Source organism: Lynx canadensis, chromosome A3 (assembly GCF_007474595.2).
Source record: "Lynx canadensis isolate LIC74 chromosome A3, mLynCan4.pri.v2, whole genome shotgun sequence".
Classification (NCBI taxonomy): domain Eukaryota; kingdom Metazoa; phylum Chordata; class Mammalia; order Carnivora; family Felidae; genus Lynx; species Lynx canadensis.
In genome coordinates, this window is record NC_044305.1 from 78,878,240 (window position 1) to 78,905,813 (window position 27,574).

Sequence of the window (27,574 nt, forward strand, 5' to 3'; positions counted from 1 at the left end):
TTGAGAGACAGAGCACAAGTCAGGGAGGGGCAGAGAAAGGAGACAGATAATCCAAAGCAGGCTCCAGGCTTGAGCTGTCAGCACAGCCTGATGTGGGGATCGAACCCAATAACCGTGAGATCATGACCTGAGCCAAAGTCGGACACTCAGCTGACTGAGTCACCTAGGCGCCCCGGAAATTCTGCATTTCTAACCTCCCAAGTGATACTCAAACTGGTTTGTGAACCACATTCTGAGCAGCAATAATATAGAGAACATTTTTTAAACTATGCAAATTATCCTTTTCTCCTTAATTCTCACTTAGTATGATCTGCACCCAAGTTGAAAAATCACTGCATTATGAGCCATGTTAACAATGGAAACAAACCATATACCTCAAGTATGAAGGAGCAAAAAACGGATTATGAAATCGCTCTACAACTTTAAGTAGATCTGAGAGTGTTTATCTTCTGAAAGAAAGGGGTACAGGGAAGATAGAGATGCACACATCCCAGAAGTCTCAATAGGCAAGGAGGTCGGCTGCATGAGCCTTAAAAGAAGCAGGACAAACTCCAATGATATAGTGAATTTTTTTTAAGGCTTATCTTACTTCATGAAAAAAATTTTAAAAAGAGCAAAGTATGCCATATAAGTTAAGTTCCCCAAAATGCCTACTCTTTTTGAGAAGAATACCAAGAAAATCAGAGTGTAGGGCTGCACTTCAGAATGGAAGAGAAACATGGTAAATACCAAGTAGGAGAAATTAGAAAAGAAAACTTCCTGTTTCTTTTTTTTTTTTTTTTTCAAATTAGTTTTTGTTTTAAGTAGGCTCCATGAACCAACATGGGGCTTGAACTCACAACCTGGCTCTGCGACTCACAACCTAGATCACGACTCTGGCTCTACCAACAGAGCAGCCAGATATCCCAAACACTTCTTGTTTCTGAATAAAACCCAAAATTGGAGAAATGCATTATCTTTTTGCATTACATTGGGAGTACAAAGCCATGTGTGATCTGACCCATTTCTCTTATCAGTCTAACGGAATTTCCTTCCAATTTTCCTCTTTATTATCCCTAGTGCAGAACTCCTTCCCTGGCTTTATTCAAGTTTCCTCAACTGTCAACAGAGGATGAACTCTGAACACTCTTCCCACTGCCCAAGGAAACCTCTTTATTCCTTCCCAATTTTCTTTCATTCATCATCACCTAATGAATAATCCCTTATTTAATGTGTCTACCACTACTATGTGGTAGTGAGAGCAAGGACTGTCTTATTCATTTAAAAACCCTGCGTATGGTGCACAATGAATATAGATTATCTAAAATAATGATCTAGCAAAGAACTTAAAGGCAAGATTTTCAAGGAAGGAGGAAGAGCAAGTGTAAAATACTAATACAGTCATGAAGGATGAGGACAGAAAAAAAACACCAACAGATGACGAAAGAAACAGCATATTAATAGAATGTTAAAGGATCAAAACCACACTGGTACAGATTAAGGAGTACATAATTGAGTCATGGAGACAGTAAGTGACTAATATCCACTAAGTGTCAAGTAAATATTCTTTAAATATTTACAAACATTTAAATATTTAAGTGTGTTTTTTAACATTAAACTTTTTAATATTTTTCAACAAGTTGCACAATAATGATAATTGGAAAAATGGACCATGGAGAATCAGGAGCAATCAATTTTAGATTTTTTATCTAAAAGCTCTTGACAAAATTTTAGAAACATTAAGATATAAAAAAATAGAATGAAAAGATACATATTAACTTGACCTGAGGTTTTATAAGCATAAAATCAGTAAGAGATATCACAAAGAAAAAAAAATTTCAGTCTGATTACAGACTGAAAATTATTAACATAGCTACAAAATTTTCATCTAAAATCACAAAAGCAAATTTCAAAATTGTTTGCCCAGTGATTTTTAACAATGGTTTTAAAATACAAAGAAACAAAATCTAGAAAGAGATATATCTTACTTTAAGAAGACATTGACAAGTCTTATAGTGTGCAATAGGTATATATTTTCTGAAAATCTTATTATTTCTTGCAGTCAATGGTGTTAAAGGTTTAGACTGTTTAAATTTACTTTCCAAATTTTCTACAATAAACATGTTTTCATTTCATGAAATGTAATGTTGCTTGACAATAATGCATAGGGAGCCAGGGGTTGAGTGGATACTGGTTTAGATGAGTGGATAATGGTATGGTTCATATAACTGAATAACCAAAAATAGGAATGCAGAAAAATAGGACAATTTACAAAATGTGAGTTATCAGGGAGAGATTACATTTTATAGGACTAAAACATTTCTTTAAAAGTTGATCAGGGTGCCTGGGTGACTCAGTCAGTGGAGTGTGTGACTTTCACTCAGGTCATGATCTTGTGGCTTGCATTGGGCTCTGTGCTGACAGTTCAGAGGCTGGAGCCTGCTGTGAATTCTTGGTCTCCCTCTCTTTCTCTACCCCTCCCTCACTCACACTGTCTCTCTCAAAGATAAACATTAAAAAAATTTTTTTTTAATTTCCTAAGAACATAAAATACACACATTTAAAGCACTATTAATAGTTTCTAAGAAATGACCGAATCTGGATCAAATGATCTAAATGATCCCAAAATAATACTTTTTATTTAAACTGCTAAATTTAAAAGGAAAAAATGATATAAAGTGATTACAGACTGAAAATTATTAACATAGCTACAAAATCAGGGAAGATAATTTGGTGATAATAATAATTTATATTTCAATGTTAAAAGTCACAAGATATACACCAACCTGTTCCAATTAAAATTATACTGTAGATTTTTTCCTGTAACAACTACATGTTAAACTGACTTATCAACTTTTTTGCCCAGTTTTGATTGGTGATATGCTGACAAAACTCAACATAAAAAAAAGGACTGTTATATTTAAACCTACATTTCACAATTTCTTCTAAGGGTGAAAATTTCAAATACCAAAACACAATCATAAGCAACAATGTGTTTAAGGATAAAATGGTTCAACGATCCAGAGTGACAAGATACTAATTTTAGACTTAATAAAAGATGTTTTACCCTAAAATGCCCTAGCTCTTTGCTTCAATCCAAGAGTTACTGCTGTTACCAGAAGCTTATTACTAGGTAACAGTATGATATTCCTGTAATTACCACCAATAAAATATTATGTTGCCTTAGCAGAATGAACACGTTTGCTGATGTTATTCACAAAGTTATGTTTGAATGATTTTTTCCTAATCCTGGACTACATGTTTTAAGACTGATGCATTCTAGGGGCGCCCAGGTGCCCCCGACTGGCTCAGTCGGTTGGGCGGCCGACTTCGGCTCAGGTCACAATCTCGCGGTCTGTGAGTTCGAGCCCCGCATCGGGCTCTGGGCTCACGGCTCAGAGCCTGGAGCCTGTTTCAGATTCTGTGTCTCCCTCTCTCTCGGCCCCTCCCCCGTTCATGCTCTGTCTCTCTCTGTCTCAAAAATAAATAAAACGTTAAAAAAAAAAAAAAAAAAAGACTGATGCATTCTACAAAATTCTTTTTCAGTCATTATAAATTATAGTATATACCAAAAGTTGACATGAAATGCTATATGGAATATAGTCTTTATAGAGGAGAAAACAAAAGTAGTATATAGTACCATCCATTTGTTAATTATACAAACATTTATTTATTTATTTGTTTGTTTGTTTATTTATTTATTTTTAAATGTTTTTATTTATTTTTGAGACAGAGAGAGACAGAGCATGAGCGGGGAAGGGGCAGAGAGGGAGGGAGACACAGAATCCGAAGCAGGCTCCAGGCTCTGAGCTGTCAGCACAGAGCCCGACGTGGAGCTCGAACTCACAGACTGTGAAATCGTGACCTGAGCTGAAGTCGGATGCTTAACCGACTGAGCCACCCAGGCGCCCCTACAAACCTTTATTTATATAAACATCTTTTGTACACAAAGGCAAAAGTTTTGAGCATGTGTGGTAAAGTACATACACAGGATCAAGAATAGCATAGGAGACAGAATTCCAGGCTCAATTCAATTCTTGGGAGGACACAAATCTTCAGGGGGTGCCTAGGTACAGGAAATGCCTTCTAATGAACATAAAAAAACAAAGGGGCTGATTACAACCCAACCCCTAAATCCATCCTACTCAATGGACAGCAGTCTTATCTCACCCAGCCTTGGAGACAAGCCTGAAAAGAAATGGACTTTTCATTGTGGGAGCTACCATCTGCCTCACGCTCTCACTTTATGAAAACATTCTGCAAAGCAGTCTACTGTGTGTTTCTGTAACTTTTAACTTCCTGCACTCTTGAAATGTTCGTCTGTGTCTTATAAAACAATCTGCCTGAGGCTAAATGTGCACAAAGCACACACATGCTGCATATCAGAGACTAGGCAAGGCATTTAAAAAAAGTGTTTACAACGGTTCCATATAAATGGTAGAATTATGGACGATTTATAGAGGCTTTAATTTTCTTTTTCAGATCTCTATGCTTCCTGAGAATAGGCCCATATTACTGTTAAAAAAAAAAGCTAAGTTTATTTTTTTAATGTTTATTTAATGTTTTATAGTTGAGAGAGCGAGCGAGTGCACACATGCGGACAAGCAAGAATCCCAAGTAGGCTCCATGATGTCAGCGCAGGGCCCGATGCAAGGCTCAATCCCACAAACGACAAGATCACGACCTGAGCCAAAATCAAGAGTCAGACATTGAACCAACAAAGCCACCCAGGTGCCCCAAAAACTAGATTCATTTTATCAAATAAATTGGAATATGACCACAGAAAAGGAAAAACAAACAATGCTGATAGGTCTATAAACCATGTAAGGAACTGCAAAGAAAATATAAAAGTTAGTACAGAGAAAATAAAAAGATAAAGCTTCCTTAAGTACATAAAAAACTGACACCACCAAGAAGTAGACTTCTGTGTTCTTTTGTCAAATGTCAGGAAAATGATAAATAAGGTTGCAGTGGCCCATTTGTTTCAACATAAGGAAGAGCTTTACCATTAATATTAGCATCCTTATGCAACACTCCTTTCTGATGGTAAACCCAGGGGCTAGATTTGAAAAAGAATTCTTACATTCTTTAGGGTTTCTATAATTCAGATGCCACTACTGACTATTTTGGACCAGGTAATCCTTTTGTTGTGGAGAGGCTGTTCTCTGCATTGATGGATATTTAGCAGCGTCCCTGGCCTGTAGTAATACATCCAATACCATTCATTAGTGTTAACGACCAAAAAATATCTTGGTTGATATTGCCAGGGGGTGGGGGGGGGGGATTCACTCCCACTGAAAATCACTGGTTTATCAAGAAACCCAGACCAGGGGCGCCTGGGTGGCGCAGTTGGTTGAGCGTCCGACTTCAGCCAGGTCATGATCTCGCGGTCCATGGGTTCGAGCCCCGCGTCGGGCTCTGGGCTGATGGCTCAGAGCCTGGAGCCTGTTTCCGATTCTGTGTCTCTGCCCCTCCCCCGTTCATGCTCTGTCTCTCTCTGTCCCAAAAATAAATAAACGTTGAAAAAGAAAAATAAAAAAGAAACCCAGACCAATGATGTACAAAAATTTTTCAACTTGCATAATAATGTTGGTAAGTTTAACTGGTATACACTGGATGTGGTGTGTATTTCCTATGCTAAAAAATGCCATTATGCTCTAAATATTATCACATATGACTGTCGTTCACTACAAAACTAGCATGATACAGCAACCATCTGAAGAGTCAAGTTTGAGGGCAAAATTAAATGCAACACAGTAATCATGTTTACAACATACTCAATAAAGCATTAATTAAGTAACTGTATCAGGATACAGGAAGTGAACAAAGGAAAAATGCTTTAATTTCAACTAATCTGGGAGTGGACAAATTAAAGCTTAATAAAAAATCCGGATTGACTATTTTCCGTTTTTACACACTTATTTTTCCTTCTGTCCCTTTTAAGTTTTCCTACTTTTAAAGGTGTGATGACTGTGGAAAAATAAATCAAAAAGCATAAGGAAGAAAAGAAGTACTCAATTCTCTCAAAATTAACCATTTTATAGTCTCACATATTGCTTGCAATCTTTCTTAACAGACAAGCCTGTAATTATATGCCTCTATATTGATATAATCTTTAAAAAAAATCTTTAAAGGCTGCATGATGTTTCATATTTCACACAGTCTTACTGAAGTATACATGGAAAAAGTGTATACCTAATAACTCAGAATAGGAGGTGAACATATCTGTATGATAAGCACCCCCATCAAGAAATAAATCATTACCAACATACATCTGGCTTTCATTGTGCCTCTGTTCTAGTCACTACATAACCCAATAGTAACCATTATCCTGACTACTAAATACAATCATTTTCCTGTTTTTAAACTTTACATAAATAGAGTAACAGTGATACACTCTCTTATATCTGGCTTATTACACTCAACATTGTATCTGTGAAGTTCATCCATACTATTCCATGCAGCTGTAGTTAATTCAATGTTACTGCTATAATGTCATTCAACAAAGAGTCCACCATTTAGTTTTCCTTTCTATTCTTTTTTGACACTTGGATAGCTATATAAAGACTATTCAGTTATTTTGAATAATGCTACTATGAACTTTCTTTTTAAGTTTGTTTATTTATTTATTTTTGGGGTGGGGGGGGTGAGAGAGGCAGAGAGACAGAGGGATACAGAGGATCAGAAGTGGTCTCTGCACTGACAGCAAAGAGCCCGATGTGGGGCTTGAACTCACATACTGTGAGATCACGAACTGAGCCAAAGTTGGACACTTAACAGACTGAGCCACTCCAAGCACCCCAGCTATGAACATTCTTTTCTTTTTACTTTACTTTTTAAATCTTTATTTATTTTTGAGAGAGTGTGAGCAGGGGAGGAGCAGAGAGAGAGACACACACAGAATCCGAAGCAGGCTCCAGACTCTGAGCTGTCAGCACAGAGCCCGACGCGGGGCTCAAACTCACAAACCGTGAGATTATGACCTGATCTGAAATCGAACGTTCAACCAACTGAGCCACCCAGGTGCCCCCGGACATTCTTGAATGTGCATTTTGGCAATCATCTGGATGTCTTTCTGTAAGGCACATACTTAGCAGTGGAACTGCTGGAATTAGCAGTGGAACTGCTGCGTCTTAGGGTATGCAGATGCACATATGGGAAATATAAACTGTCACAACCACTTAAAAAAACTGTTTACTGGTTTCACAAAGACGTCTAAAAGACAATTTACATTTTAAAATTAACTGCTATACTACCTACATAAATTTAAAAAAATTAATCTAGCCATTAAAAGCATTCCTTTTAAAGAATTTATGTCAAGTGATGTAACTGATGTGCTAACAGAGGTCTATTTATTAAGTGGTTTCTTATACCTGCATGAAGAAACTGTTCAAACTATATAACCGTTTAAAAGAAAAAGCAGAAACTGTCACACATACTTTTTCTAATTCAACTGAGTTTTAAAAAAAAGTTTATAGCATTTAAACTTTAAAGCTTATTAAAGCATTCAGTAAAATTAAATATTTGTATCAGGCTTAGGCAGAGTGTGCTGAAAACATTGTATGAATAGAACAGAATACAATACATTCAATTAGTAAGTGAATGCCCTATAATAGAGATGGCATTACCAAAGCAGTGTAAGAGAAAGGAAACCTGAAACTATACCAATGAAAAATAACTGAAAATCAAAAGTTGCGGTAATCATCTTAGCCCAAGTAAGAAGTACATGGCAGAATTCAAACTAGACAAAACCACCAGCCTAATTCTTTATGCATGACACAAGTCAAGACATAAAAGATCGACCCAGATGGAAGAACAATGCCATTATCAAAATGTTTGCATTTCACTTAAGTTTAACTTCATTTATCTTATTTAGGTTGTTTTATATATGAAACAGTTCAAGAACATTTAACTGAAATTTGAAAACACAGCAGTCACCACTATGTTTCCAGAATCAAGAAGAAAGTATTGTTACTATTACTTTGTTTCTGTTGCAGGATATCTAATCAAGGGTGTCACAAGTGCCGAAAAAGAAGGTCTAATTTAAAAAAAAAAAAAAAAAAGAACCCTATGAGGTAAAAAAATCTTCGAACCTAATAAGAAAACCACAATTACTTAAAAAAAAAAAAAAAATTTTGGTTGGTAATGTTTCATTAAATGCTATGAATCCAACATACCATAGTCAGTAAAGAATACACAAAAGGAACTTTGACTACTATATAAAATTTTTTTAAATTCCCATTTACCTGTTGTTTCCTAAATTTTCAAGGCAACCTTCAATGAATCTCATTCGAATCTGTCTATCCGTAAACCAACATACTAAGGAACAGAGAAGCTTCTCTGCTTCATTTATTAATCCTTCAGAAAGATTAACCTGCAAAAAATGTATACACATAAAGTCAGTTTATCCTGTTTGCATTTTTGGTGTAATTTTGTAGTCATTCTATCAAGTAACTTACCGCATCATCATCTTGAACTATATCCCACAACAAAGTGTTTCCTTTCTTGCAAACGTTATCCAAATTAATGTCTGTCACAGCATTACTGTTGAATTGATGTTTATGAACTGCAGGTCCTGAAGAGATGAAATATAACACACTATAGAGGAATGCAACTGACTGAAATTGTGAATTATAGCATTCGTAATGTTAACAAATCCAAAGTAAAGTGTAACAATTTATTTTTACACCACAAAATAAAAACAATACAAGATTAACACAACAGTTGCTTTGTGAGCTGCAGTGTTGCTGAGAAATTGATAAGACTAAAGTTTAAGAAGAGTTTTCTTCTCATAGTCTCTTCATTATTTCTAGTAACTATGATTGTTTTTCACATGTCAAGTGAACTATATATAAATGCTTGAAACTCAAATTAAGCATAAAGATAATTTTCTTGGAATAATTTTATAGCTAAGAAACATTCTTCTAAATTACCTTCTGTATAATGTTTTATATCCCTACATTTAAAAAGTTGTACCAAAGACGATTTACCTACAACATTCAACTAAATGCAAAGATTCTAGTATAATAATTTAGGCTTTGTGTGCCAAGCTAAATAAATTTTCACTAGTTCTAATAAGTAAAAATGCTTGTTTTTTTTGAACAGCTTTACCATGAAATTTCCCTATTTAATTGTACATATACATTGATTTCATTGAAACAAGAATTGTACAACCATCAACATTAATGTTTAAAGCACTTCCACCACCTTAAAACATTCCTTCATACCTAATTACAATTCCTATCACATTCCTCAGCTCTAATCCATTTTTGCATCCACATAAATTAGCCTTTTCTAGAAATTTTTGTAAATGGAATCATACAATTTGTGTAGCCTTACATCTGAATTTGTTCACTTACCAAAATATGTTTTGAGGTTCATCAATATCAAAGCACATATAGTATTCATTTTAATTACAGTATAATATTCTATTACATGGAAATACTTCATTTTGGTTATATTCAACAGTTAATAGACATTTCAGAGATTCCAGGCTCTGGCTAATATGAATGATGCTGCCATAAACATCTGTGTAACAAGTCTATATGGACACATGCTTTCCCTTCTCTTCGGTAAACTGGAATTGGTGAGTCACAAGATAAATGTGTATTTAACATCTGAAGAATTGCCAAACTGTTTTCCAAAATGTTTGTGCCATTTTACATTCCCAACAATAGTTTATTAGAGTACCAGTTCCTGTTCCTCTACATCCCCACAATACATCAGCAGGGTCACTCTTTTTAATTTCAGCCATTCTAATAGGTGTGCAGTAGAATCTCATTGTGATTTAAAAATTTTCATTTGGTGAGATGCCTAAGTGGTTCAGTCAGTTAAGTGTCCCTCTTGATTCTGGCTCTGATCATGATCTCCCATTTGGGGGATCTGGTCACACAAGGGGCTCTACTCTGTGCTCAAACTCACTTGTGCTCTGTGTAAGCTCAAACTCACAAACTGTGAGACAATGACTTGAGCTGACATCAGGAGTTGGATGCTTAACCAACTGAGCCACCCAGGAGTCCCTCAAATAAACAAGTATTTTTTAAAATTTGCATTTCCCTAATGACTAATGATGTTTTAGCATCTTTTCATGTGCTATCATTCATTTGTGTATCTTCTCTCTTTGCTAAATTACTACTGAGTTGTAAAAGTTCCTGCATATTCTGGATATAAGCCCTTTACGAGATACATAATTTGCAAATATTTCTCCCAGTCCTTGGCCTGCCTTTTGGTGGTTTTGTTTTAATATTTCTTTTTTAGCTTAATTTTATTAAAGTATAATGTAAACACATAATCAAGATATAGAACATTTCTATCACCCCAAAATGTTCCCTTGTGACCTCTTACAATCATTCTCTACCACCAAACCTTAGGTAATCATTAAGAAGATTTCAATCATTATAAACTAATTTATAAAACCTTGGATTGTGAGTAATTTGTTCTGCATGTGTTCCACAAGATGAGCAAACATTTCTAATAAATTTTAACTTGCAACACAAATAGTATGTGGCACCGAATGTCACATGATCACAACTGAGCCAATGGTTCCTGAAATCTGCTTTGATATACGAGTTGGATTACAAGCATGTTCCTGGAATGAATTATGCTTGCAAACCAAGGTTTTACTGTACTTTTGAATATTCCAGAATTGCTTTTAGTGATACTCAGTATGTAATACACCCTTTTAATTTCATTTGCTTAGAATGTTGATATTTACCCATTACGTTGCATGTATTAGTTCTTTCCTTATTAATGAGTAGTCTTACTTTGTGTAAATATACCATATTTTGTTAATATACCAGTTAATTCCAGTTGAAATTATTCTGGAACAGGTATGAACATTCACTGTACAATCTTTTTGTGTACGTATGTTTTCATTTCTCGGGTAAATAAACCAGAATAGGAATTGCTGGGTCATATGGAGAGATACATGTTCAACTTTATAAGAAACTGGTGTAACAGGTCCCAAATCAGCTGAATTCATACTCCTCAACAGCAACGGAGAGTTCTAATTGTTCTAGAAGTTAGTGTCATTTAATATCGTTAGTCTTTAATTTTACCCATTACAGTAGGTATATAGTAGTATTGCATTGTGGTAGTAATTTTTTGCATTTCCCAGGTAACTGGAGATACTAAGCATCAGTTTCATGTATTTATTGACCACATTTCTGTATCTTCTTTTAACTATTCAAATCTTTTGCCCATTTTTGTTTTTTTTAAGGTAGGCTTCACGCCTAGTACAGAGCCCAACATGGGGCTTGAATTCATGACTGTGAGAGCAAGACCGAGCTGAGATCATGAATCAGATACTTAACTGACTGAGCCATCCAGGGACCCCCCCCACCTTTTTTTTTTTTTTTTTTGCCTATTTTTAAACTGAATTGTGTTACTGTGTTGAAAAGTTCTTCATAGTACTAGTTATACAAGGTAGATTCAGAAAGCATTAATATACATAATAATTCTGCTCAATTTCTAACTTCATATAGTAAAAAATAGGTACAATACTGAGTAAAAGGAAAATAGAATAAAAATAATGGTGAAAATTTAGTAAATATGGTATCAAATTCAACTGACCTCAATCTTACTTAATCTATTCATTTCTCAAAAAACCACAATAACACAACAATTAAAAAAAAGTCAAGATACCCTTATCTACATCATGCACACGTAATTTGAAATCAATTAAACTGTTGCCAAAGTCCTTAAGTTATATCTCTAAATTTGATTATGGCTTTTTAACATAAACCTATCTATCAGGTTTACTCAGTCTGTACTGGTACACCAAAATCCATTTCCTAGGCTAGCAGGGGCTGATAGTACCTTAAAAAGCATGAGGCTGGACCTTTATTTTAACATTAAAAAATTTTTTTCATGTTTATTTTTTTTGAGAGAGAGAGAAAGAGACGAAGCAGGCTCCAGGCTCTGGAGTTGTCAACGCAGAGCCCGATGTGAGGCTCAAACTCACAAACCACAAGATCATGACCTCAGCCAAAGTTAGATACTTAACTGACTGAGCAGGTGCCCCTATTTTAATTTTTTAAGTGTATATAGCACTTTATTTTTTTTGAAGTGTACTTGACAATGTTCCATTAGTTTCAGGAAGTTGAACCTTTAAACTGCTAATTCTAATACTATTTTTCCCTCTTAATTTGTCTCCCTTTCCTCCTTTTTCTTCTATTATTCTTCAACCTCCTCTAACCTCCATTCTTCCAAGTATGGTCATTTCCTATTACTTTTTAAAGAATGATTTGAAATGATTAGAACCATCATTTTGTGAACATTTCCATCACTCCGGATGGAACACCTTGCCCTGTAGCAGTTACCTCTACTCTTATATCCTCCCAACCCTCCCTAGCCCAAGGCAACCATTAATCTACTTTCTACTCACTAAAGACTATGCTAGACATTTTACATAAATGGACTCATACAACATATGACCCTGTGTAATTTCCTTTTAGCTCCTTAGATTTCTAAATATAAAATTTAATACAGCCATTTATTTTCTAACATACAAGACTATAATTTTATATATTATGTATTTCCTTTCCTAGCTAAATATCTCTTGATAGAAATGTAGCCTTTATATTCATGATGGAGTATTCATAATAATTTCATTCCCGAGGAAAGAAAACAAACCACACACGTATGATTTGGCAAAAATATTCAAGTATAACATTAAATATTGAATCCTTTTATCAATATAAATTGTTTTAAAGAAAGTAAATATTTTACTTACTACAAAACCTTACCTTGACTAAGATGTTCATGGTAAATAGATGCTAAATTGGGAAGATGTTGTTGGAGATGAGATGTTAGCTCTGCATGTGAATTAATCTGAACTAGTTCCTCTTCACACCCAGATTCTTCACCATCAAAATCAGCCATATTTTTTTCTGATTTTGCACTGACCTGGGAGCTACTGCAACTGACATCATCTGCACTTAGCATATCATCAACCATATGCCTATTAACACAGAGAAAAGCACAAAGTTAAAACACATGTTGTGAAACACACAAAAATTGTCTCAAAAACTAAAAACCCCACTATGTCAGAATTATAAATTAATTACACAATATACCCACATATTGTCTGACCCATCAACACATTTCACTAAAACCAACTCAAAGATAATTTTAGGGAAAATCTGTAAACTCACTGTTACATATTTTCTGAGCTCAAACCACAATGTGAAACCCTGTACAACTCCAAAATCGAATGAGATTACAACCAGGAAAATACTTCATTTTAAGGCTGCAATCTAGATGTGGTTATTAACCAGGAGACTTTTATTCAATGTAAACTCCTATTAAAACAATACCTAGTAAGCAATTTACTTCTGAAACATACCATACTGGGTACTTTAAGGATGGAAAACAAAAAAGATAAAAAATAACACAAAGAAAAAATGGTCAGGATTAATTTAGAGATTCACAAGAGGTACCCTGCACAGAGAACATGGGAAGTGCTAATATGAAAATTGTAGGTCTTGTGAAGTAGAGAATTGTTGTGGGTATGAAAACTAAAAGATCTGCAATGTGACAAAATGAATATATTTCACCTCAGTTTTACAAACTAATTGCTTTGTCTTCCTTATAAGCTATCCTGGGAAGAATTTTGAATGTGTATATGTAAAACGTCAGACTATAAACCACTGGTTCTCAATCACAGGGGGACACTGGGCAATGTTTAGAAATATTTTTGGTTATCACAAGGTGGGAGATGCTGCTGGCATCTAGAGATAGAAGATTAAGGATGATGCTAAACATCCTATAATACATTCACATTGCTGCAAATTCAAAACACAGAATTATTTGATCCAAAATGTCAATACTGCCAAGATTGAGAGACATCACCTTAAATTCATATGGGTCAGTAATAAGAAATAAAGGCAAAGAAAATAAAGTAGTAAAAATATGGATATATAGTTCTCCCAAACAACCACACTGAATTCTGAAAGTCCTGACACACTGCCAAGTGTTAAGAAAACTAATACTGATAAACCAAATATTTGTATTTTATTGTCAATTAAAATTTACTACTTATATGACGGTAATAAACAGGAGCTAACACATATTGAGCTCTATTATGCACCAAGTACATCGCCCCATAAAATGTTCACATTAAAACCCAAGAGGTAAGTACTAATGTCCCTATTTTATAGATGAGAAAATGACTGACACAAAAATTAAGTACTTTCCCCAAGAACACCTAATGATAGAATCACTTACTTTTAATTACCACAAATATATTTCACAAATACTCAAAAAGCTTTATCCTTATTCATACCCTAAAATTAAGATGCATGTAAAATTTCCTTTTAATGATCACAATTTAATGGAGTTTCCACAAGCAATCTTATAACTGCTTTAAGGTAATTATTACAAGGAGATAAAGATCTAGATCTGTGTTGTCCAATATGATAGCAACTAGCCACTATGGTGATTGCACACATTGAAAAGTTGCTGATCTAAACAGAAATGCACTGTAAATATAAAACATACACAGAATATTGAAGCCTTATTACAAAAGAAAGAAAAATATCTTTGTTTTTTTACTGATTACATATGGACATTTTAGATATTACTGCTTTAAATAAAACTTATAATTAAAATTAATGTCACCTATTCCATTTTGCTTTTTAAAATGTGCCCAGAAGCAAATTAACAATTATATACTTGCAGCATGCTTTTGAATTTACATTATATTCTTTTGCACTAATCTAGAATATACTGCAATTCAATAAACACAAGCTGTAATTGGTTCCCTAAAGGAAATAGACTTTTTTTGGTAAACATTTATTTTTTTTTTAATTTTTTTTTTTTAACATTTATTTATTTTTGAGACAGAGAGAGACAGAGCATGAACGGGGGAGGGGCAGAGAGAGAGGGAGACACAGAATCGGAAGCAGGCTCCAGGCTCTGAGCCATCAGCCCAGAGCCCGACGCGGGGCTCAAACTCATGGACCGCGATATCGTGACCTGAGCCGAAGTCGGACGCTCAACCGACTGAGCCACCCAGGCGCCCCAAAACATTTATTTTTTAAGTAATCTCTACGCCCAATATGGGGCTCAAATTCACAACCCCAAGATCAAGAGGCGCATGCTCTATGGACTGAGCCAGCCAAGCACCACAATACAATCTATTTTTAAGGAGACTTACCCATCATGGTGGTGATGATGATGGTGGTGGTGGTGGTGGTGATGCTGTGGACCAATAAACTGCCGACAATTAAATAATTCATTCCCAATAGTCTCCCCAAGAAAGTCCCCAGTGCGTGTAATACAAGATTCCTGAGATGCTTGTGCTATATGAGCAGCATTCATTTCCCCTGAAATATCATGTTCTCGATCTTCAGAGTGTGAACAGGCATCTAGCATTCGTATTCGATTATCTACTGAAGGCATTGAATCAGTGTTAAAAACCAGGTCCTTTCCTGTTCCATTGCTTGTCCCACTTCTTTCTGATGGGCCTTGGGAATCGCCTAAGCAAATGCCTGCTTGGCTTTCTAACTTTCTGTTCCGAAGATCTGTACCACAACTGCTTTTAGGAGGATTATGACCATGATCATCATCTTCATCTTCTTCTTTAAGGGCTTCAATATCTGCAATGTCTTCTGACTGTACCTCACTGCCAGGGCTCCCAGCGGACTGGCTGGCATGGCTAGAATTCACCTCATTGCTAGATCCATCGCTATGCCCACTACTGCTACCAGGACCACTGCTTCCATCTTCACCACTGTTGGCAGTTTCATCAGAACTTCCCTGCATAGATTCCTAGATTTAGAAAGAAACAGACTTAAATAAATATTTAAACTAGTAAGAAAAAAGTAACTGACATGAACACCCTGACTTTTTAAAAGGTTGACGCAAGGGGCACCTGGGTGTCTCAGTCAGTTGAGCATCTAACTCTTGATTTCAGCTCAGATAATGATCCCAGGGTTGTGGGATCAAACCTGGTGTCGGGCTCCAGGCTCACTATGGACTCTCTCTGTCCTTCCCCCAATCACTTGCACAAGTGCACATGTTCTCTAAAATAAAAAAATAAAGTGCAAACCCATCACCGCAGAAACATTAGCCCTGTCTGCAAAGTGACACTTTAACTTTCCTCCCACACCCATCTCTGTTAATGTAAAACAAACTTTCCTTTAAAAAAAAAAAAAAAAAAAAAGAGTCTGCTGTAATCATGACAGACTTCTCTAAAAAATATACAATAGAATTAAAACACACAAAATTTAAAGAACCTTAACAATAACTACTTACAGAAGAGGCCTGAACATGGACTATGTTTATATTTCCAGTTCAAAGGATAAACATGATAAAATCCCCAAAATCCAAAAATCTTGTTAAAGTGGGGGGAAAACTGTTTTCATACCTCTGTGTCAGAAAGTCGTTGTTGGACATGTTTCGTTCTATTAATAAGTTGCTCATCCATTTCAATGTCACTGCCTCCACTTTGATGTGTATCACTGTTATCACTGCTTTGAGGACTAGCAGCAGGTGACCCTATATTAAACAGATTTTACATTGTTACTCTTAATTTGTATTAACATGGGAATTTATGAGAATGACACAATCCTTTGATTCTTTCATTTATAAAACCTTTATGCTAAATAGCCAAAAAATATAATCTGGAAATATGTTAACATTCATTAATTATCTCTCAAGAGGACATAGATGATTTCAATTGAAAATAAGATGGATAGCCAGTTAAGTGTTCATATCTACTCAAAAAAACTTTATAGCCCTGATACAAATATATTATATAAAATGAATTCTATGTGATCATGGAAACAAAACTACAAGTCATCTTGCCATGCATTTCTAAGACTCAACTTACAAGGTGATGGGGCTGCTCTTCTGAGCTCTTCTTCCTCTGAAGGAAAAGGAAAAAACAGGAGGGAAATATTCTAAGTGACTGATCTTCTCTGGAAGATTATCAACTGCTCTGATTATTATTACAAAATCAACAAAATACAGGCAGAGAAACCTGAAATAATGAAGTCCCTAACACCTACAATAGTAGTTGTGTGTGCCTGAATGGAAAATCCTTAATAAAAACATAGTTATATGATGTCAGGAGACCAAAAAATGGGGTAAAGTTGATAAAGTTTTAGAAAGCTCTGGAAAGCTTTCCATAAAACCCATAAAATGCCTGAAGTGAGACAACTTTTGAATTAGAAAACACAGAATTGTACCACTATGATCTGCTATAAAAATTGTTTCTAAAACAAAGTATGTTTGTTTTCTAACCAAAAGCTCCAAAGCTATTAGGAAATGGTTTCCCCCCACCCCATGGGAAGAACTAATGAGAGAATATCCAATAACTACTACAACTTCATTACTGTTCTTTACTTGAAGAGTAAACCAAAAGTATTAGCTAACCACTATTTATTAACCCTTTAACAAATACCCTACCTCCCATCTCAAACTTATTTTGAAGTTAATACTGAGAAGAAACTACTTCAAGTTTGAATTATTAAATGGAGAAATATTACTTTAAAAAATACATCACACTTTACTAACCTTTCTTATTTCCAATGGGAAGATTAGTATTTAATAATGATGCAAAAGAACTCTGTTTAGACAGCTGAGCCTTAGCTGCTAGTGCATTGTTCCATAATGCTTTAATTAACATCGATGCCAAGTATAGGGTCTTTCAAAAAAAAGAGAAAGGTTGAAATTAGCGTTTCATAACAAATTTAATATTCTTTTGCCTAAATGAAACATGAACGTTAAAAACCTACCAATTATCTGCATCACAAATTTTATATTAAAAAAAAAAAACACCCACCATTATTTAATGCTTTAAATATATTACCTGTTCAGTATGAACACTTGGCTCAAGAGCTGAGACCAGATTAAGGAGATGTCTAAGCGGCACTGGATCCAAATTCTTGATGAGTGAAGGAAATAAGTCGTGTATATACCGACTACAATGTTTCAACTATAAAATAAAGGTAGAGACAATAATCAAAAATAATTATACTACATTAATAAACAACCTGATACCAAAAAGTTCTACAGAAAACTTCTACAGTTTAAAAGTCAAGAAAGCAGTTGGAACAATATTTTCTAATATGTTGGGAAAATATTCATTACCATATATCATAAATGGCAGTACATAACATTGTGAAAATATAATTCCACTGAAGCAGAGCTTTATCTTATCTAAAAAAACCAAAGTTTAATTTTCCAGCCACAAGAGGGAAGCACACAATAAAAAAATTTCTGGAATCCAAGTATAAAGAGGATTCCAATTAAATTTATAATATGGATCATTAAAATATAAACAAATTAGTGTATTAAAATGTAAGTAGTTGCAAATAAAATAAATTGCAATTAGAAGAGAAATCCAAATTAACTATTCTAAGTGTAACACATTTTTCATATTAAATGGTTATAAAGTATTCATACAGGTGCGCCTGGGTGGTTCAGTTGATTAAGCGTCTGACTTTGGCTCAGGTCATGATCTCATGGCTCATGGGTTCGAGCCCAAGTCAGGGTCTGTGCTTACAGCTCAGAGCCTGGAGCCTACTTTGGATCCTGCATCTCCTCCATCCTCTGCCCCTCCTCCAGTCACACAATGTCTCTCTCTCAAACATAAACAAACATTAAAAAAAAAAGTATTCAGGGCGCCTGGGTGGCTCAGTCAGTTAAACGTCCGACTTCGGCTCAGGTCATGACCTCACAGCTCCTGAGTTCAAGCCCCGCATCAGGCGCTGTGCTGACAGCTCAGAGCCTGGAGCCTGCTTTGGATTCTGTGTCACCCTCTCTCTGCCCCTCCCCCGCTCACAATATGTCTCTCTCTCTCTTAAAAAAAAAAAAAAAAAAAAGCAGGGGCGCCTGGGTGGCGCAGTCGGTTAAGCGTCCGACTTCAGTCAGGTCACGATCTCGCGGTCCGTGAGTTCGAGCCCCGCGTCAGGCTCTGGGCTGATGGCTCGGAGCCTGGAGCCTGTTTCGGATTCTGTGTCTCCCTCTCTCTCTGCCCCTCCCCCGTTCATGCTCTGTCTCTCTCTGTCCCAAAAATAAATAAAAAAACGTGGAAAAAAAAAAAGTATACAATGTTCATTTTACTAGAGTACATAATAGAAACTCACTTAAAATAAACGTCTACATAGCAATAAACCAAGAAACAAAATCTCCTTATACTAAACAGAATAATAAATGAAAGTGTAACATTAAATACTACAATATCATGTAAAATAAGTATCTTCACCTTAAAATAAGCCATCAAGCTGCAAACTGCAAATTCAAGATATGCAACAAATAAGAGCAAGCCAGTAATTCCCAATTTGAAGGTTCCAAAAGTAAAAATCTCAGGGATCCAACTTACTTTCTATACATAAAAATTCCATCAGAAAATATGTTTTTCTATTCTAAAATACTGACTTTTATATTGTTCAGGCATAAAACATATGAACTTTTTTATGCTATCTCCCCTATCAGGATATATATGCACAACAGAATTCTGAACCAGAAGACAAAATAAAAGTAGGAAAATAACTTTGGAGTAATTCCTCCACATTGGGGTGACTTTCTATAAGCTACACTATTTATATCATTTGATATGAAGGATAAGTAAATAATCAATTAAAAGTTTACTGCTTTTAGGGGTGCCTGGGTGGCTCAGTCGGTTGAATGTCCGACTTCAGCTCAGGTCATGATCTTGGGTTCAGGGGTTTGAGTCCTGGATGTGCTCTGGGCTGACAGCTTGGAGCCTGGAGCCTGCTTTGGATTCTGTGTCTCCATCTCTCTCTGCCTTTCCCCCACTCATCCTCTGTCTCTCTCTCTCTCTCTCTCAAGAATAAATGTAAACAGTAAAAAAAAAAAAAAAAAAAAAAAAAAAAAAAAATTTAAGTTTATTGCTTTTATAGGTCTTATAAGTATAATTATACTTTTCCTAATTAAAATGTAACGAATCATAGTAAAAAATAACTTTCTGACTTGCTGCCACTTTGACCATTCAGAAAATGTTACTTCCATAATAGACTCAAATTTCATAATCAAATACCTTACTGGTTATCTTTAAGTGACAAAACCCTTGAAAGATAATTATGTAATCCTATAATCCTATAAATATATAAGGCCCTTTGAGGGGTGGCACTGTACTGACAGTGTGGAGCCTGCTAGGGATTCTGTAGCCTTCTCTCTTTGCCCCTCCCCTGCTTATGCTTGGTCTCTCTCTCAAAAATAAACATTAAAGGGGCGCCTGGGTGGCGCAGTCGGTTAAGCGTCCGACTTCAGCCAGGTCACGATCTCGCGGTCCGTGAGTTCGAGCCCCGCGTCAGGCTCTGGGCTGATGGCTCAGAGCCTGGAGCCTGTTTCTGATTCTGTGTCTCCCTCTCTCTCTGCCCCTCCCCTGTTCATGCTCTGTCTCTCTCTGTCCCAAAAATAAATAAACGTTGAAAAAAAAAAAATAAAAAAATAAATAAACATTAAAAAAAAAATTTTTTTAAATAGAAGGCTCTTTTAGAGGTGTACATCATGAAAACAAATTCAGAAAGTAAAGACAAAAAAATATTAAAATTACACAACTTAAAAAGATTGCAGTGTGAAGTCAGGTCATACTCTTCTTCATTAGTTATCACAAAGTAAAAAGAGGAAAAGGAGTCAGGAAAGATGGTAAAGCAGAAAGTGCCAGGGATCCCTGTCTGCATCTTGACAGCAGTTATATAGACAGAACTGTCTGATGCAACCACTCTGAAACTCTGGAGTCAGTCTGAACCTTCACACTGACACACTTCCAAGGGGAAAGGCTAGCCAGTAAATTGTAGTTAATAATGGCATATTTCAACCTGCAGTGTGATAGCAGCTACCCATTCCCCACTCGATGCCCCTATGTCAAATAGCTGTGGGGACAGTAATATGTAATTCTTCTTTAGCTTGCTGGTTTTTGTCCATGACTTTATTATGCCTTACACAAAAATAAATTCAAAATGGATGAAAGACCTAAATGTGAGACATGAAATCATTAAAATTCTAGAGAACACAGGCAGTAATCTCATCTGCCGTCAGCCATAGCAACTTCTTTCTAAATTATGTCTCCTGAAGCAAGGGAAACAAAAGCAAAAACAAACTATTGAGACTTCATCAAAATAAAAAGCTTCTGCTCAGTCAAGGAAACAATTAGCAAAACTAAAAGCCAACCTTCAGAAGGGAGAAGATATTTGCAAATGACCTATCTCATAAAAGTTAGTATCCATAATATACAAAGAACTAGGGACACTTGGGTGGCTCAGTCAGTTAAGCATCCCACTCTTGATTTCTGCTCAGGTCATGAACCTGAAATTGCTGAGTTTAAGGAATAAAATAAAGGAAATAAGGAAAAAAAAAATAAAGAAATGTAAATAGATTCTAAGGGACCTGTGAGAACCACAACCTACCAACATACTCATTATGGGAATCCCAGAAGAGAAAGGACTAAAGTATATTTGAAGAAACAATGGCTGAAAACTTCCAAATTTAATAGAAAAACATGAATCTACAAATCGAAGGAGTTCAACACATCCAAGTAGGGTAAACTCAAAGAAACCTAGAGCAAGACTTATCATAACCAAACTGTCAACAGTCAAAGACAGTAAAATAATCCTGAAAACAGAGATAAACAATGTACCACATATAAGGGACAGTCAATAAGAGTATCAGCAAGTACCTAATCTTCTGATTAGAAGATTGGAAATGAGAGAAAGTGGGATGATATACTCAAAATCTAAAAGAAAAAACTTCCAATGGAGAATTCTGTAACTGGCAAAACTATCCTTATGAGAAAGAAATTAATACATTCCCGGATAAACAAAAATAAAGGAGTTCACTACAACTAGACCTGCCTTGCCAGAAAACCTAAAGGAAGCCCTTTACAATGAAATGAAAACAAGCTAAACAGTGAAGAAATTAAGACCTCTGAAAAATACACAGGAAAATTAAAAGCTACTATTGTTTTCATTTCTAACTCCACCTTTTATTTGCTATATGATTTAAAAAAGAAATGCAAAAACAATTATTGCTAATGTAAATAACTGTACACACAATGTATTAAGTTGAAAGTTGTCCTATCAATAATAAAAATGAGGGAAAAGGAGCTATATACAAGCAAAATTTTGTGTAATATTTGACAAATTCAAATTAGATTATAAGAATCTCAAGATGTTAATTGTAATTTCCACACTAAACACAATATCTACAGAATATTTTTAAAGAAAAAGGAAATGAGAAGAGAATCAAACACTACAAAAAATCAACTAGGAACACCAACATAAGGGTGTAACAGAAATGATAGACAAAAACACTGCTAAGACATATAGACAAAAACAGAAAAAAGGCACAAGTATATTCACTTTGAATAATTACTTTAAATGTAAATGGTATAAACTCTGCAATCAAAGACAGAGAGTGCTAGAATGGATTTTAAAAACATGGCACAACGGTATGTGGTCTACGAGGACACACTTTATATCCAAAGACACAAACAGGATAAAAGATAAAGGATGTAAAAAGATATTCTGTGCAAATATTAAGCAAAAGAGAACTGGGCTGACTATGCTGAAATCAAATAAGATAGCCTCTAAATTTTTTAAAGGTTACTAGAAAAAATGGAATTACCATATGACCCAACAATCTCACTTCTGGGTATACATCCAAAATAATTAAAAGCAGGATTTTGAAGGGATTTGTACACCTATATTAATTGTACACTGTACATTCATTCACAACAGTCAAAAGATAAAAGCAAAGTAAATGTCTAACAATAAACAATTGTGGCATATACATAAAATGGAATATAATTCAAACTTACAAGAAAGGAAATCCTGTCACATGCTATGATATGGGTCACCATGAGAACATTATGCTGAGTGAAGTAAGCCAGTCACAAAAGGACAAATACTATTAGATTCCACTAATGTGAAATATACAGAGTAGTCAAAACGATAGAAACAGTAGAATGGTGGCTACCAGGAGCTGTAAGGAGAATAAAGGATTTGTTGCTCAATGATTTAATGTTTTGTTTTGTTTTGTTTTTAAATAAACTGTATGCCCAACAAGGGTCTCAAACTCAAGACCCCAAGATCAAGAGTCACATAATCTGCCAGCATGACACCCTTATGTTGTTCAATGAAATCAGACTTTCAGTTTCGAAAAATGAAAACGTTTTAGAGATCTGTTACATAACAATATGAATGTATCCACTATTAGAACTTAAAAATGGTGCAGAGGATAAATTTATGAAGTTTTCTTTTTCCTACAATTAGGTCTTTTTTAAAAAAGATTAATAAAGAGTGATGTAATTTATTAATAAAAGGTCCAGGTTACAGCAATATAGTATAAACATTATATTTTTATAATAACATTACCTTATAACCCAAAGCTAAAAGCACAGAAATAAAATAGACATACAAAATACAGATTAGAAAAACAACAGAAAATTAACAAAACCAATAGCTGGTTCTTCTAAAAGATTCTCAAATGTTTAGCTAGACTGAAAAGAAAAAAATATATAAATAGCTAAATCGACAAATTCAAATGGGATATTACTATCAAACTTAATACTATGAACAACAGTACACTAAAAAATTAGATAACCTAGAAGATAGGGAGGAATTCCTTGCAAACTACCTACATTAACTCAAGAAGAAATAAAAAGAAATTGAATCAAAAAAAAAAAAAAAAAGACATTGAATCAGTAATCAAAAACCTCCCAATGAAAAAAAGTACTAAAATGCATGGCTTAAACAGAGAATTCTAACAAACATTTCATAAAAAATGAACATCAATATTTCTCAAACGCTCCCAATAAAATTGGAGAAGAAAATACTTATTTTTTTAATGTTTATTTACTTTTGAGAGAGAGAGAGAAAGAGAGAGAGAGCACACGCACAAGTGGGGGAGAGACAGAGAGAGAGGGAGACACAGAATCCCAAGAAGGCTCCAGGCTCTGAGCTGTCAACACAGAGCACAACGTGGGGCTCGAACTCACGGACCTGAAGACTGTGACCTGAGCCGAAGTTGAACGCTTAACTGACTGAGTCAACCAGGTGGCTCTGAGAAGGAAACACTTCTTATATCATTCTATGAAGCTTTATAGGTCTTCATAAGAACAAAAAATTACTAAGCAGTACCTCATAAATGACAGAAAGTCCTCCAGAAACTATTAGGAAATCAAATCAAAGAGCATACCAAAAGGATTATTCACTATGCCCAAGTGAGATTTATCTCAGGAATTCAAGTGTGGTTCAAAAAGAGTATCGATTACTGTACATATCATGTTAGCCAATGGAAAAAAAGCAACATAGTCATCTTAACTGACAAAGAAAGAATGACAAAATCCAACATCCTTAAATGATAAAAACTCTCAGAACACTCAGAGGATAAACTCAACATGATAAAGGATATTTATGAAAACCCCACAGCTAACTGCATACTCAATGATAAATGACTGGTTTTCACATAGGGTCAGGAAGAAGATAAGGATGCATGTTATTTACCGCTGTGTTTTAACACTATACCAAACTTCTAGCCAGTTACTGGACTCCACCCCATAAAACTGAATACATCCAAATTGGAAAGGAAGATGTAAAACTATTCAAAAATGACACAATCCTATATGCAAAAAAACCCCTACATATAATAAGGTAGTAGAGCTAAAAATCAAATAGACAAAGTAACGGAGTACAGATCAACAAGCAAAATTAAGCTGTTTCCATATACTAGCAATGAATTATCTAACAAAGAATTTAATCTAGCAATTCCATTTACAATAGCATACAAAGAATAAAATACAATTGATCCTTGAACAACGAAGAAGATAGGGGGGTGCTGATCCCCTGTGTCATCAGAAAGCTGAGTGTAACCCTGACTCCCAGAAACATAACTATCAATAGCCTACTGCTGACCATAAGCCTAACCAACAACATAAACCAGAATATCAATAACATAAAGTCGATTAACACATATTTGGTATGCTATATATAATATATACCACATTCTTAAAATAAATGTTAAGAAAATCATAAGAGAAAATACATTCACCATACTGTACTGATCAAAACAACCTATGTGGGGGCGCCTGGGTAGCTCAGTCAGTTTAAGAGTCCGACTTCAGCTCAGGTCATGATCTCCCAATTCATGGGTTCAAGCCCCACATCAGGCTCTGTGTTGACAGCTCAGAGCCTGAAGCCTGCTTCAGATTCTGTGTCTCCCTCTCTCTGCACACTCTGTCTCTCAAAAATAAATAAATGTTAAAAAAAAAATTTTTTTTTAATAAAATACCTATGTGTATGTGGACATAGGCAGTTCAAACCTATGTTGCTCAAGGATCAACTGTACTTAAGAATGAATCTAATAAAAGAGGAAAAAGACTTGTATACTGAAAACTACAAAACACTGCTGAAAGAAATTATAGTTTAAATAAATGGAAAGACATCCCATGTTCATGGATAAGAAGACTTAACATGTTAAGATGTTAAATACTACCCAAAGTGATATACAGATTCAATACAATCCCTTCAAAATTCCAAGAGCCTTTTTGGTCAGAAATGGAAAAGTCAATCCTCAAATTCATAGGGAATTGCAAGGAGTTGTGAAAAGCCAAAACAATTTTCAAAAAGAAAACTGTGAAACCTACAAGAAAATAAAAGTAATTAGAACAGTATGGTATTAGCATATAGACCAATGAAATAGAACAGAACACCTAGATATAAACTTTCACATAAATCATCAACTAATTTTCAAGACTCACAAGACAATTCAATGTAGAAAGGATAGTCTTTTCAACAAAAGGTGCTGGGAAAACTGGATATTCACAAATTGAAAAATGAAGATATATATTTACCTTACACCACACACAAAAATCAATCCAAAATTGATCAAAGACCTAAACTCAGGAGATAAATACACAAAACTACACTAAGAAAACACTGGGGAGAATCTTCACAACACTAGATTTGCCAATGGTTTCATCACTAGGACACCAAAAAAACAGGTAACAACCAAAAAAGTAGATAAACTGAAATCCATTAAAATTAACAGTTTTTGTGCATCTAAGGATACTTTTTTTTTTTTAAATTTTTTAGTGTTTTTATTATTTATTTTTGAGAAAGCGCGCACACGCGCAGGGGAAGGTCAGAGAAAGAAGAAGACACATAATCCAAAGCAGGCTCCAGGCTCCAAGCTGTCAGCACAGAGCCCAACGTGGGGCTCAAACTCATGAACCTGATCATGACCTGAGCCAAAGTCAGATGCTTAACCAACCAAACCACACAGGTACCCCTATTTATTTTTTTAAAGTAAGCTCTACGCCCAACATAGGGCCTGATCTCATGATTCTTGAGATTATGCTCTATTGATTGAGTGCGCAGGTGCCCCTGAATCTAAGGATACTTTAAAGAAAGCAAAAGAAAACTCGTAGAGTTGGAGACAATATATGTAAATTATATATCTGATAAGGGATTAATGTCCAGAATGTAAAAAGTACTGCTGTTATTATTTTTTTTTAATGGGGCAGACAGAGAGGGGAAGAGAGGATCTAAAGTAGGCTCTGTGCTGACAGAGGAGAACCCAATGCAAGGCCTGAACTCACAAACTATCAGGTCAGATCATGACCTGAGTTGAAATCAGATGCTTAACCAACTGAGCCACCAGATGCCCCATAAGTACTACTAAACTTTAAAATCTCCCAAGCAACCCAATTCAAAATGGGCAAAGGTCTTGAATAGACATTTTTTTCAAAAAAGATATATAAAAGGTCAATAAGCATACAAAAGGATGCTCAAAGTCATTAGTCATTAGGAAATGCAAAAAAGTACAAATTAAAACCACAGTGAGATATTACTTCACAACTCCTAGGAGGACTAAAAAAATTTTTAGGACAAATAACAAGTGTTGGCAAAGATAGGGAGAAATGGGACTCTCCCTGTTCTATGGGTTGAATGTAAAACACTGCAGTTGCTGTAGTAAAGTTTGGCAATAACTCAAAAAACTAGAGAATTACCGTATGACCTAGTAGATCTGCCCCTATGTATATATACAGAAAAACTGAATGCAGGGACTCAAACATATGCTTGTACACCCATGTTCATGGAAACATGATTCACAATATATAGCAAAAAAATAGAAGCAACTCCAATGTTTATGAATGTAGAAATGAAAACATTAAATATGGTATACACAAACAATGGGATATTATTTAGTTGTAAAGACAACTTTTTACATATGCTATACCATGGATAACCCTCAAAAACACTGTGTTCAGTAACATAAGCCAGACATAGACAAATACTGTGATTCTACTTAAATGAGGTACCTAAAATAGACATATATAGACAAAATGTAGAATACCAAGGGCTTGGGGGAGGGAGAGTTATTGTTTAATGGGTACAGTGTTTTCATTGGGGATAGTGACAAAGTTTTGAATATTGACAGTGGTGATGGTTACACAATATTAAATATTTAATGCCATTGAACTGTACAGTTACAAATGGTTAAGTTTTATGTTTATATATATTTGTACCACAATAAAGAAGTTAATTAAAAAAAGAGAAAAAATAAATATATGTGTTAACAGGCATCATACCAAAACTCAAATCAAGTTTAAAAAAAAAAAAAA

The 27,574-nt window shown here is 35.0% G+C and overlaps 1 protein-coding gene across 1 annotated transcript in view; it reads right to left on the bottom strand.

The window, feature by feature from the left end:
• USP34 (ubiquitin specific peptidase 34) overlaps positions 1-27,574 on the bottom strand; it is a 254,353-nt gene that overhangs the window by 124,384 nt on the left and 102,395 nt on the right. The window contains 8 exon segments of the mRNA XM_030311792.1: positions 8,226-8,353; positions 8,439-8,554; positions 12,726-12,940; positions 15,137-15,750; positions 16,349-16,479; positions 16,814-16,849; positions 17,500-17,629; positions 17,795-17,920. Of these exon segments, the coding sequence (XP_030167652.1) occupies positions 8,226-8,353; positions 8,439-8,554; positions 12,726-12,940; positions 15,137-15,750; positions 16,349-16,479; positions 16,814-16,849; positions 17,500-17,629; positions 17,795-17,920 (1,496 nt within the window).